At 40.7% G+C, this 13,381-nt stretch overlaps 1 protein-coding gene across 1 annotated transcript in view; it reads left to right on the forward strand.

Moving 5' to 3' along the window:
• Positions 1-13,381, forward strand: part of ZNF346 (zinc finger protein 346) — a 72,202-nt gene that overhangs the window by 42,045 nt on the left and 16,776 nt on the right. The window contains exons 4-6 of the mRNA XM_035015070.1: positions 9,565-9,668; positions 10,265-10,357; positions 12,160-12,304. Of these exons, the coding sequence (XP_034870961.1) occupies positions 9,565-9,668; positions 10,265-10,357; positions 12,160-12,304 (342 nt within the window). The remainder of the gene's footprint in view (positions 1-9,564; positions 9,669-10,264; positions 10,358-12,159; positions 12,305-13,381) is intronic.

Raw genomic sequence — 13,381 nt, forward strand, 5'->3', positions numbered from 1 at the left:
CTACTAACTTAATTCTGGTAAAATATAAAAACATTCCTCCCCCTCCTTTGTAGTATTATTGTCATGTATATTATTGTCATATATATTACATCGATTTATGCTATAAACCTAATTATTCAGTGTTGTAATTATTGATTTATACAATATGTCTTTCTTTTAAGATTTATTTGGTGGCTCAGTCGTTAAGCGTCTGCCTTCAGCTCAGGTCATGATCTCAGGGTCCTGGGATCGAGCCCTGCATCAGGCTCCCTGCTTGGTGGGAAGCCTGCTTCTCCCTTTCACACTCTCCCTGCTTGTGTTCCCTCTCTCGCTGTGTCTCTCTCTGTCAAATAAATTTTAAAAATCTTTAAAAAAAAAAGATTTATTTATTTTAGAGAGAGAGAGAGGGTGCACAATGGGGAAGGGCAGAGGGAGAGGAAGAAAGAATCTCAAGCAGACTGCTGCTGAGTGCAGAGCCAGATGCGGGGCTCGATCTCACAACCTGGAGATCACAACCTAAGCTGAAACCAAGAGTCAGGCACCCAACTGACTCTGCCACCCAGGCACCCGTATACAATATGTCTTTTAAAGAAATTAAGAGAAGAAATTAGGAAAAAAAATATTTATAATGTCTTTTATATTAACCCACATATTTACCATTTCTGGTGTTCTTTTTTTCTTCCTCTGGATTCAGGTTACCACTTGGTACCACTTCCTTTCGGCTAGAAGGGCTTCCTTTAGTATTTCTTTTTTTTTTTTTTTTTTTAAGATTTTATTTTTTTATTTGTCAGAGAGAGAGAGAGCACAAGCAGGAGGAGTGGCAGGCAGAGGGAGAAGCAGGCTCCCTGCTGAGTGGGGAGCCTGATGCGGGACTCGATCCCAGGACCCTGGGATCATGACCTGAGCTGAAGGCAGCTGCTTAACCAACTGAGCCACCCAGGCATCCCTCCTTTAGTATTTCTTACAAAGCAAACCTGCTAGCAGTGAATTCTCTCAGTCTTTATTTGGGAATGTTTTTATTTTGCTTTCAGTCTTAAAGAATAATTTTTTAAAATAACATCTTTATTGATACATAATTCATATGCCATAAAATTCACCTTTGTAAAATATACAGTTCAGTGGTTTAGTATATTCACAGAATTGTGCAACCATCACCAGTAATTCCAGAACATTTTCATCACCCCAGAAAGAAACCCTATACCCATTAGCAGTCACCTCTGGCAACTGCTCATTCCCTTTCTGTTTCTATAGATTTGCCTATTCTGGATGCTTCGTATAAATTGAATTGTATAGTATGTAGCCTTTTATGACTGGCTTCTGTCACTTAGCATAATGTTTGAAGGATAGTTTTGCTGGACATGAAGTTATTGGTTGACAGTTTTGATCTTCTCACTACTGTTATTTCACTGCCCTCTGGCTTTCATTGTTACAGATGAGAAGTTAATCAGATTATTCCACTATACATTATGAGTCATTTTTCTCTTGCTAATTTAAAGAGTTCCTGTCTTTATCTTTCTTTTTTAAAATTTATTTATTTATTTATTTATTTATTTATTTATTTATTTATTTATTTTAGAGAGAGAGAGAGAGCACAAGCAGGTGAAGGAGCAGAGGGAGCAAATCCTCAAGCAGACTCCTCACTGAGTGCAGAGCCCAACAGGGGGCTTGATCTCACGACCCATGAAATCACAACCTGAGCCAAAACCAAGAGTCAGACACTTAACTGACTGAGCCACCCAAGCATCCCTATCTTTATCTTTCAATAGTTTGACTATGATGTATCTGGGTGTAGATCTTTTGGTATTTATCCTGTTTTGAGAGACTTGAGACTTTTTTTTCTTTTTAAGATTTTATTTATTTATTTAACAGAGCACACAAGCAGGGGTAGTGACAGGCAGAGGGAGAGGGAGAGGCAGGCTTCCCACTGAGCAGGGAGCCTAATGCGGGGCTCAGTCCCAGGACTCTGGGATCATGACTTGAGCCGAAGGCAGATGCTTAGCCAACTGAGCCACTCAGATGCCCCAAGAGACTTGAGACTTTTGACTGTATGGATTAATGTTTTTCTTTAATCAAATATGGGGAGTTTTCAAACATTGTTTCTTCAAATATTTTTTTTCTACTCCTTTCTCTCCTGAGATTTCCCATATATATTTGTTTGGTATGCTTTATGTATCCCACAAGTCTCTGAGGCTCTATTCATTATTCTTCCTTTTTTTTTTCCTCTTCAGATTGAATGTTTCTATTGATCTATCTGCAAGTTCACTGATTCTGTCTTCTGCTACTTTGATGTTGATTTTTCTCTCGTGAATTTCTCATTTTATTTATTGTACTTTCAGCTCAACTCTGCTTTTTTGTTTCATTTTTTGTTTTTTTTGTTTTTGAGAGAGAGAGCAGGAAGCAGAGGGGGAGAGGGAAAGAGAGAATCTCAAGCAGGCTCCATGCCCAGCATGGAGCCCGACGAGGGGCTCAATCCCATGACCCTGAGATCACAACGAGAGCTGAAATCAAGAGTCAGACGCTTAACCTACTGAGCCACCCAGGCGCCCTTCAACTCTGTTTTATACATAATTTTAACACCACATCATCAATACCATTACATTTGCTTTCTTCATGCCTTTTTTCTATGATAAAATTTGAGCTTTTTCAGACCATCAACAGTATGGATTCACAAAATAGAAGTACTGAGGCTAAGTAATCTTAGTGGGGCTAACTGTTCAATTCATTCTTGTAGACCACCCTGCCCGTTAGACTACATTGCCTAACAAATCTGACCCACTGGTAGATTATATCCAGCTTGCTTTTACTAGGATCTTTTGTTGTATGCTGCTTTCTAACTATAGCTGTACCTAGAAATCCACTACCTCCCAAAAAGCCATAATAAGCAGGCTACTAAATTGGTTACATCTCTGAGGACCATCTTCACACAGAAATTGATGAATTTCTGTGGAGCTGAGTTGAAGAGCCTAAGGCCACATATGGGGCCAAGGAATAGCAAGTCATTATAGATTAGCAGTGTTCACCATTAATTGGAATATAGGAGGTCGTTTAGTCATGCACTGACCAGCTATTCTGGCCCTAAGTATCCTGAGGCAACTTTAGGCACATTAAGTCACCTAAAGACAGTTGTAACTTATATTGAGCTGTCATGATAATTTGTCTCCCAAATACTACTTCTCCTACATTCCTTAAGTTTATGAATTATCTTGCTTCTCTACACTAGCTCTCTCTGTCCATACTTCACTGACCCTGTGAAAATCAGCCCTGTGCTAGATCTCTCAGTCTCTGCCCTGTACATCTTCTGGTTGGCTACAATACGGATACAAATCCAATCCTGCCAATATCATAGATTTGGAAGACAGAAATGGGGTGAAGATCATATTCCTATGGCTTTTGGCTATTGTTACTATCAAGAAAGGTCATGGAACTATGAGATCATCCTACATCAGTATTCCAGAATCCAATATCAAGCTTCATAGGCTGAGATGTAGGTTCATTGACAATGGAAGCTTCTTACTTTCAGCAAGGTTGCAATGGAGGCCTCAAACTATAGCTTTCTGTGTAACAGTCATATATTGTTCCTAGAGACATTTATGAAGGCCCAACCAAGTACCTTCAGTGCCTTTCCAATGGTTTTCTAAGGATCTAATTTCTTATATCAAACCTGTCCCATTCTGGGGAGGTAGTTGGTAGTTGGATTAAAGTTGTAGGTGAAGGGATGCCTGGGAGGCTCAGTCAGTTAAACATCTGCCTTCGGCTCAGGTCATGATCCCAAGGTCCTGGGATTGAGTCCCGCATCAGGCTCCTCGCTCGGTGGAGAGCCTGCTTCTCCCCCTGCCTGCCGCTCCCCCTGCTTGTGCTCGCTTTCCCTCTCTCTCACAAATAAATAAAATCTTTTTTAAAAATAAATAAATGAATAAAGTTATATGTGCATATCAGGGCAATAGAGACACACATTCAGGCCACCTTCTCAGAATTCTGATAATTTATGTAAGCTCTTTTCCCAGTGTGGACCTTAGCTTCCTCCAACCTTGTAAACCTCTCATGGTTCTTGTGGGTCAGGAATTTAGGAAGGGCTTGGCTGGACAGTTCTGTCTCAGGGCTTGGAGGACTCCAAGACTCAGTTCCAGGACCTCTTTCCTTTTCCATCTACACTAGGCATTCTCTTCCAGTCCATAGCCTAAAGTATGATTGATATACTTATGAGTCTCAATTTATAATCTCCAGCTCTGACCGCTCCCTTGAGCTCCAGACTTGAATCTCCAACTGACTACTTGATATCTCTACCCATATATCTAATAGACCACTCATGTTTAACATAGCCAAAGAAAAGTCTTAAATTCTCCAAGGCTGCCATCCTCCAGTTTTCATCTCATCTGTTCAGATGCTCAAGCTCAAAACCTAGGAGCTATTCTTGACTCCTTCCTTCACTCCCCCACATCCAATCTAAGAAATTGCATATCAGATCTACTTCTGGAATATAATTCCAAAGCCATACACTTTTCTCTATCTCCATTGCCAGCTTCCATTGGCATCCCCATACAGTCTGCTGACGCAGTGATCAGAGTGATCTTTTGAAATATAAGCCAGATCTTTTTGCCTCTCATGGCACTAAAAACAAAATCCATAGTTCAAATCATGGCTTTTGAGGCCTTATATTCATTCAACATGATCTGGTAGGCCTCACACTGCCTCTCCAACTTTTATTTCCTACCACTTTTGTCTCATTCACCATACTCTAGCCACACTGACCTCCTCTCCATTCCTTGAATATGCCAAACTCATCCCTGCCTCAGAGACTTGGCACTATCTCAGGCTGGAACACTATTTCCCCCAGACCTCCTTATGGCTGATGCCTTATAAGATAGTCTTCGCTGACTATACTGCCCCCATCATTCTCTACCACTTACTTTGTTGTTGTTGTTGTTGTTTAAAGATTTTTTATTTATTTATTTGACAGAGAGAGAGAGCACAAGCAGACAGAGCAACAGGCAGAGGGAGAGGGAGAAGCAGGCTCCCGCCCGAGCAGGGAGCCTGATGCGAAGACCCTGGGATCATGACCTGAGATGAAGGCAGACACTTAACCGACTGAGCCACCCAGGCGCCCCCTCTTTTTTTTTTTAAGATTATTTATTTATTTATTTTACAGAGAGAGCTACTTACTTTGTTTTCATAGCATTTCTCTCTCTCTCACTATTTTGCTTTTTATTTACTTTGTATTCTGCCTTACTTGTTGATATGGCCCCAGTGCTAGCACATAGAAAGCATTCCAAATATGTATTTGTGGACTGTGTGGATATACTCTCTGAGGCTAGAGAGGTTCATTTCATTCATTCAGCATACTCACCAAGGCCCTGCTATGGGTCAGGTATTGTACTAGATACTGGGGTACAAAGTCATACATGGTCCCTGCCCTGTTTAGCCTTTGAGAGTCAGATTCTGAATATCTTTGAAAAAGAACCTCATCTTCTTTAATTAAAAAAAAGAAAATATCCAACATCTCCAGGTCAGGGGAGGAAGACTGGAGTGTGACTCCTGGGTACCATCTCCATCTTACGGGCTTTGCATTCTGAGGATCCTCTCATCCTCCCTTTAAAATAAAAGCTCTTGAGGGCGCCTCAGTGGCTGAGTTGGTTAAAATAAAAGCTCTGGCCCATATGTGTTCACAGACCCACTTCCCTTTGTTTCTCTGAACCCAGCTGAGGCCAGCAAGGTCTTTCACAAAAATTTACCAAGCACCATAGGAGAAAAATGGGGAAATAAACAGTGATTCTAAGGGGCAGAAATACAGCCAGACAGCAGCCTTTCTGCCCAAAAGGGCTGGCACAGATAAGCTTTAGACCTTGTAAAGTAGGGAAAGTCACCTTAAAAACTTTCCTACCAAGAGGGGCACCTGGGTGGCTCAGCTGGTTAAGCATCAGATTCATGGTTTCAGCTCAGGTGATGATCTCATGGGTAATGGGATCAAGCCCCACATTGCCGCTCCCTGCTCAGCAGGGAGTCTGCTTGAAGATTCTCTCTCTCTCTGCCCCTCCCTCTCAAATAAATAAATAAATCTTTAAAAAAAAAAAAGTTTCCTACCAATAACCTCCCTCCAGGGCATCTTGACCTCATTTTGGTCCAGAGTGGAAGATAAAAAACATGAGCTTGCTGTCCCCTCAGAGTTTTCTGGACTCTGTCCCTGCCTCAGATTATTGGTGTCATGATAGAACTCATGCCTTGCTTGAAATTTTACTTCCTCCCCAAAGGTAAGGCTTAGTTCCCCACCCAACAATTAAGAACAGTTAATGTCATGGTTTCCTACAGTATACAACTTGTGTAATATGTTAGGTGAATTGAGATGTTTCAAAGTCAGATCAAGAAAAATTTTAACACTTACCAAGTTCTAGAATAAGAAATATCTTAGGGCACCTGGCTGACTTAGTCCATGGAGCATACAACTGTTGATCTTGGGGTTGTGAGTTCAAGCCCCACGTTGGGGGTAGAGATTACTTAAAATCTTTAAAATATATATATATTCACAGGTACAATCTAGAAAATAGTTAATTTTCTCAGAAGCACAGGACCCAAAAAAGAATTTGACATATAACATTCGTCATTGACAACGAGTGTGTACTAACTAAGCCAGACACTGCACTAAGTGCTTTGTATGGAAAACCACAAGGATAATACATTCTATGAGATACATGTTACCGTACAGTAGTCCCCCTTATTCATGGGAAATATATTCTAAGATCCCTACTGTGAATGCCTAAAACCACAGATGGTATCGAACCCTATATATATTTATATATTTTCCTATACATACATATCTATGATAAAGTTTTATTTAGAAATTAAGTACAGGGGCGCCTGGGTGGCTCAGTCATTGGGCATCTGCCTTGGGCTCAGGTCATGATCCCCGGGTGCGGGGATCGAGCCCCGCATCGGGCTCCCTGCTTGGCAGGGAGCCTGCTTCTCCCTCTCCCGCTCCCCCTGCTTGTGTTCCCTCTCTTGCTGTGTCTGTCTCTGTCAAATAAATAAATAAATAAATAAGAAATTAAGCACAGTAAGAGATTGACAATAATAACTATTAATAAAACAGAACAATTATAGGGGCGCCTGGGTGGCTCAGTTGGTTAGGCGGCTGCCTTCCGCTCAGGTCGTGATCCTGGAGTCCCGGGATCGGGTCCCATATCGGGCTCCCTGCTCAGCAGGGGGTCCACTTCTCCCTCTGACCCTCTTCCCTCTCGTGCTCTCTGTCTCTCATTCTCTCTCTCAAATAAATAAAAAATCTTTAAAAAAAAAAAAAAACAGAACAATTATAACTTATTGTAGTAAATATGAATGTGGTATCTCTGTTTCTCAAAATATCTTACTGTACTTACCCTTGTGGTAATGTGAAATGATTAAATGTCTACATGATGAGATAAAGTGAAATGAATGATGTAGGCATTGTGACATAGTATTAGGCTACTACTGACCTTCTGAAGATATGTAAGAGGGAAGATCATCTGCCTCCAGACTATGGTTGACCATAGGTAACTGAACTCACAGAATGTGGAACTGCCAGATAAGGGAGGGCTTCTGTACTCCCATTGTAAATAGAGGAAAACCACAGGATGGAGATTAATTTCTTTTTTTTTTTAAGATTTTATTAATTTACTTGAGAGCATGCACCCGAGAGAGCAAGAGCAGGGGGAGAGGCAGAGTGAGAGGGAGAAGCAGGCTCCCTGCTCAGCAGGGAGCCTGACTTAGGGCTCCATCCCAGGATGCTGGGATCATGACCTGAGCTGAAGGCAGACGCTTAACGACTGAGGCACCCAGGCGCCCTGAGATTAAGTAATTTCTATAAAATCACACAGTCACAGAAACAGCAGCAGGATTTGAACCCAAGTCAGCATGCCTGGGGGGCCCAAGTTCCTAACCAAGATTTGTACCACACACATTTAACTGGTATTAGATAATAGTTTGTGTTTACTATATAATAACAGGATTAATTAACCTTTTCTCATGAAGGTAAAAGATCCTCGAGCAGCATCTTCTTTTTTTTTTTTTTTTAAAGATTTTATGTATTTATTTGACAGAGACACAGCAAGAGAGGGATCACAAGCAGGGGGAGAGGGAGAGGGAGAAGCAGGCTTCCCGCCGAGCAGGGAGCCCGATGCAGGGCTCAATCCCAGGACCCTGGGACCATGACCCGAGACGAAGGCAGACGCTCAATGACTGAGCCACCCAGGCGCCCCAAGCAGCATCTTCTAATTGATATTTATCCTCCAAAATTACTTTTCAAATCTTCTGATTTATTCCAAAGAAACCAATTTTTAATGTTTCCTTAATAAACAAACTCACGTTCTTTCCATACAAAAAGAATATTCTAGTCTTTCAATAACTAAACCCCAGTACAATTTTCTAACCAAAACGCTGTGTACAGTTATACCAATGTAAATTTTTAAAATCAGAAAATGCAGGGTGCCTGGCTGGCTCTGTCAGTAGAGCATGCAACTCTTGATCTCAGGGTTCTGAGTTTGAGCCCCACAGTGGGTGTAGAGATTACATAAAAATAAAATCTTTTTGGGGTGCCTGGGTGGCTCAGTCACTAAGCGTCTGCCTTCAGCTCAGGTCATGATCCCAGGGTCCTGGGATCGAGCCCCGCATTGGGGCTCCCTGCTCGGCAGGAAGCCTGCTTCTCCCTCTCCCACTCCCCCTGCTTGTGTTCCTGCTCTTGCTATCTCTCTCTCTGTCAAATAAATAAATAAAATCTTTAAAAAATAAAAAGAAATAGAGAAATAAAATCTTTTTAAAAATAAATAAATAATAAAATCAGAAAATACTATTGATCTTTTAGTGGAATAAATGTTGGAGTTGCTTTATTTTTAATTCCACAGAAAATGTTCACAAATAATAAAAAAGATAGAGAATTTATTATTACAGTTTAAAAAAAGAGTGATAAAATGATTCTCTTTTCAAGTCTTTCAATCTTTCTGATTCTATCTGGGAAAGATGTCTTAACACCTTTCTTCACAGTTGCTGCTCTCTTAGTCTTTGTAAGGAGAGCTCCAAGCCTCTGGTACCAGTGTCAGTCTAGAATTACTTCATTTTTATTGGTATCTATTTAAATTTATGATCTAAAGATTTCTTTTTGAAAGAATTTATATCACGGTGATTATAGTTAGTAATGCTGAATTGTATATTTGAAAGTTGCTAAGAGAGTAAATCTGGAAAGTTTTCATCACCAGACAAAGATTTGTAACTATATATGATGACAGATGTTAACTAGATTTATCATGGTGACCATTTTGCAATATATACAAATATCAAATCATTATATTGTACACCTGAAACTTATATAATGTTGTATATCAATTATAACTCAAAAAAATTTACTTAGTAAAGAAAATTGGCTTACACAAAATTGTAAAGTTATTATATAGGTGATATGAGAATATAGCATGAGTCATGAAAGCATAGGGAAGGAGTGACTAAGGTGTGTCGAGATATAATGATACGGCATTCCATTACTCAGTGCCTACGTTTGAGACTGGGTTCAAAGACAGTGCTGTTGAGGTAGGTTTTTAACTCAAAGATTTTTTATTTTCCTCTCTGTAGTGGAGCACATGATCCAGAAGAACCAGTGTCTCTTTACCAATACCCAGTGTAAGGTTTGCTGCGCCTTGCTCATTTCTGAGTCCCAGAAGCTGGCACACTACCAGGTATGCCATTGTACCTTTAGAAATACTTTACTTTCCAAAATAAAAAAAAAGAAATACTTTATTTTCCACACTCAGTGCCAAGCCCTCACTTCTCCCTGGCTTGCACAATGAAGTGTATGTAATTCCTTCCTAGCCACCCAGACATTGCCTCCATGCATGTTGACTGTGATTTGAAGGTTGACTTAATTTTTCTGTGTCTCATTTCTCCCATCCAAATCAGGATCATCATACTTATATCTTCCCTCTCAGTGTGGTATAGTAGAAAGTATGCACTTTGGCTTTAAATAGACCTGAGTTAGAATCACAACTGTGCTGCTCATCTTGGGCAAGAAGCCTCACCATCTTCAGTCTTAGTTTCCTTATCTGTAAGATAGAGATGATGGTAATTTTCTCATAGATTGCTGTGAAGGTTAGACTTAATAGCATGTAAAGTGCCTTGAACAGAGTAGGAGCTCAATAAACTAGGTTTCTTCCCCTACCTTCTCCTCCTCAAAAGTTTTTGTGAGGATGGATCAGATGAAAATCTAATATTTTTGAGTACCTTAGATATGAAATGGCATTTGGCTATTTTTGATCTTTTTCCTGGGTTCTTGCAGAGCAAAAAACATGCCAACAAAGTGAAGAGATACCTAGCAATCCATGGAATGGAGACATTAAAAGGGGAAACGAAGAAGCTAGACTCAGATCAGGTAATCCAGCTGCCATGTTGAGACTGCTCACTTTCTGATGAAGCCAACAGGCAGGTTGGTGTGGTGGAAAGAAGGTGGGCTTTGAGTCAGACTGAATTGGCTTCAAATCCTGGCCATGTTGTGTGACTTGGAAAAGTCTTGTTACTTCTCTAAGCCTTAATATCTTCCTCCCTAAAAATGAGAATGCTAATATCAACTATATTTTAGGATTTTTCCAAACTAAAATGAGGGAAGGTTTATAAAAAGCACCAAACACAGAGCCTGGCACATAGTAGGGCTCAGTAAATCAAGCCATTGTTATGCATTACCACCCAGTGGTTTATTGGAGCAGGACAAGAAGCTTCCCCTTCACTACTCAAGGAGAAAAAAGGGAAAGAAACCAGGCTGCTTGCTTTCTTGAAATGGGAGGGAAAGAGCTGAGTTCAGCACTTGAATGTTTTGAATAAACAAGTGGAAAAAACACGTTTCCAAATGCCTGTTCCGATTGAGGTGTAAATGCACTTGCTTTTTGGGTTAAAAATACGTGAGAATTATGCTGAAACAATCCTAGTCCCTCAGGGGTACCATTATTTTGTTCCATGGGAGGTTGTTCAAATGTCATGGGATGAGAAGTCCACTGATGAGGGCCCAATACCAGCTCTGCAACTTACTGGTTTGGTGACTTTGGGCAAATCACTTCACCTCTCTACTTCACCCATAAAATGAAGATAATAATTCCTACCTTTTAAGGGTATTGTGAGGTAAAATTCCAATTCCTAGTGGATGTTCAGTGAATGAAAATTTGCAGATTGCTTCCTATTATATATAGTGGTCACAGGTTTGGAAGGGCCTTACTCATCCCTTCTCCAAAGTCACTGGACCCATCCCCTAGTTGCCCTTCTGCTTATGATTTAGAATTCAGAAAGACAAGACTAACTCTATGACTCTGGACAAGTCACTTCACCTCTTTGTATCTTGATTATTTCAACCCTCGGGGTGGTCCAGTAGTTCAAATGAAGTGACATTCCCCTTCCTCTACAACAAAGAATTATCCAAAATGTCAATAGTGCCAAAATTGTAAAATGCTCTTGTAACGAATACTATTCACAGATCAGACCTCAGAGAGCTGGGAGCTCTTAACATAGGCTTGAAATACATTGTTTTCTGGCCTAATCACAATCAACAAATAAAACCCAAATATCTGCTTGTTCAGCAAACCCTGAATATCTGCTGTGTGCCAGACTCCAGCAGGGTGCTAAGGATAGGAAACAAAGATGATTCCAGTGGTCCATGCCCAAAGTCCTCCTAAGCTGTGACACTGTCAGTTTGGGTGACAAGTGGTATGATAGAGGTCTGTTTAATGTACTCTGGGCATGCAGAGATGGAACAAGATTAACTTTTTCTGAATACCCACACAAAGCAGCTCGATAATTGTGTTCTGAATGATTTTCTTGCATAATAATCTCCCAGAAGTGAGATATATATATATCATATGTATATATATATATATATATATAGGCCTTGAAGGCTAAGCCGATACATGCTAGGCAGGAAAAGAGGAAGATCATTCTAGGTAGCAGGAATGGCCCAAGCAAAGCAAGAAAGCAACAGAGAATAAAGTGGGGAATGGTGAGTAGAATAAAGTGGGGAATGGTGAGTAGAGCCTGAAATGAAGTAGCTGGAGAAAGATCCAGAAAGGTAGGTTGGGGTTAGTGTGTGAAGGGGGCCTTGAATTCCCATTCTTCTATGGGCAATGGGGAACCATTGAAGATTTTCTGGCTGGGCAGTGGCGTGATCAGACCTGTGTTCTTTCTCCCAACCAGAAGAGCAGCAGAAGCAAAGACAAGAACCAGTGCTGCCCCATCTGTAACATGACCTTTTCCTCCCCTGTCGTGGCCCAGTCGCACTACCTGGGGAAGACCCACGCAAAGAACTTAAAGCTGAAGCAGCAATCCACTAAGGTGGAAGGTACTGGTTTTCCTGAGTAGTGCTATATCGGTACCCCTCCCATCCTCAGGGCACCAATGCCAGGTGCTCCCAGAAATGCTCACTGGGGCCACAGACTTGGAGAGGTTGAACTACTTTGAGAACCCTTAAAAATATCAAAGTAGACCCAGCTTCAGTGAAATGCAGCCTCAGAGTTGTGCTCACCTAACTTCCTTTCTTTGGTTACATCAGTTTTTCTCTGTAGAAGCATCGTAGCCCTGAGCTTTTGTCCTGACAAATAATTATAATTGGGAATGCCAAAGTCCTCCAGGCCGTGCATACCATGAGAGCATTCTATCTCCTACCTCTCCCACTTAGGTTTTTCCCTCCCAGCATCCACACTGGCCCTTATTACCGTGGGTTCCAAGTTGAAAGCTAAATCCTTGTCTTTTTCGTGTGCTCAGGTTATGCCCTGCTCACTTTAATCCTCAAAGCTGCCTGTTCTCCTCAAGACAGGGACTTGCTTTTCAAAGCAGGACACTTTAGTGCTGCCACTGCTGCCCAGCAAGCCGTGTTTGCAACTGTCATGAATTCATTTCCAGTGCAGTGACTTCTAAAACAGGCCCCTTTATCTTGTCACCACTGGTACTCAACCCCCACTCTCATCTCATTAACTCCTGACTTTCTGGGAATTTTTAACCTGTGCTAACTGCAGTCAGCCAAGAATGAAAGTTCTTTGATTTTTATTTCATTTTTTTCTTGGTAATTTTTGCTTCTTTATTTATTTCGGACCAAGAAGTAAACTAACTGTACTATTTATAATACTTGTTATTCTTTTTTATAATACTGTATTATGAAAACAAAACAACAGTGTTTTGGAAGACTTTGAAGATAAGGTGAAAAATCACTCATAATTACACCCTCTTAAACACACCCAAATCTAGTTCATGCTATGAAACAACAGAATATGGACTTTGAGGTCACAGACATGCAGGTTTAAATCCTGATGCTGCTATTTACCATCTATATGGCTTAACTTCTTTGAACCTGAGTTTCCTCACCTATAAAATGTTGATAATACTATCTACTTTATGGGTTATGAGGATGAAATAATGTATA

Source organism: Mirounga leonina, unplaced genomic scaffold (assembly GCF_011800145.1).
Source record: "Mirounga leonina isolate KUSES-001 unplaced genomic scaffold, KU_Mleo_1.0 Mir_104, whole genome shotgun sequence".
Lineage (NCBI taxonomy): Eukaryota > Metazoa > Chordata > Mammalia > Carnivora > Phocidae > Mirounga > Mirounga leonina.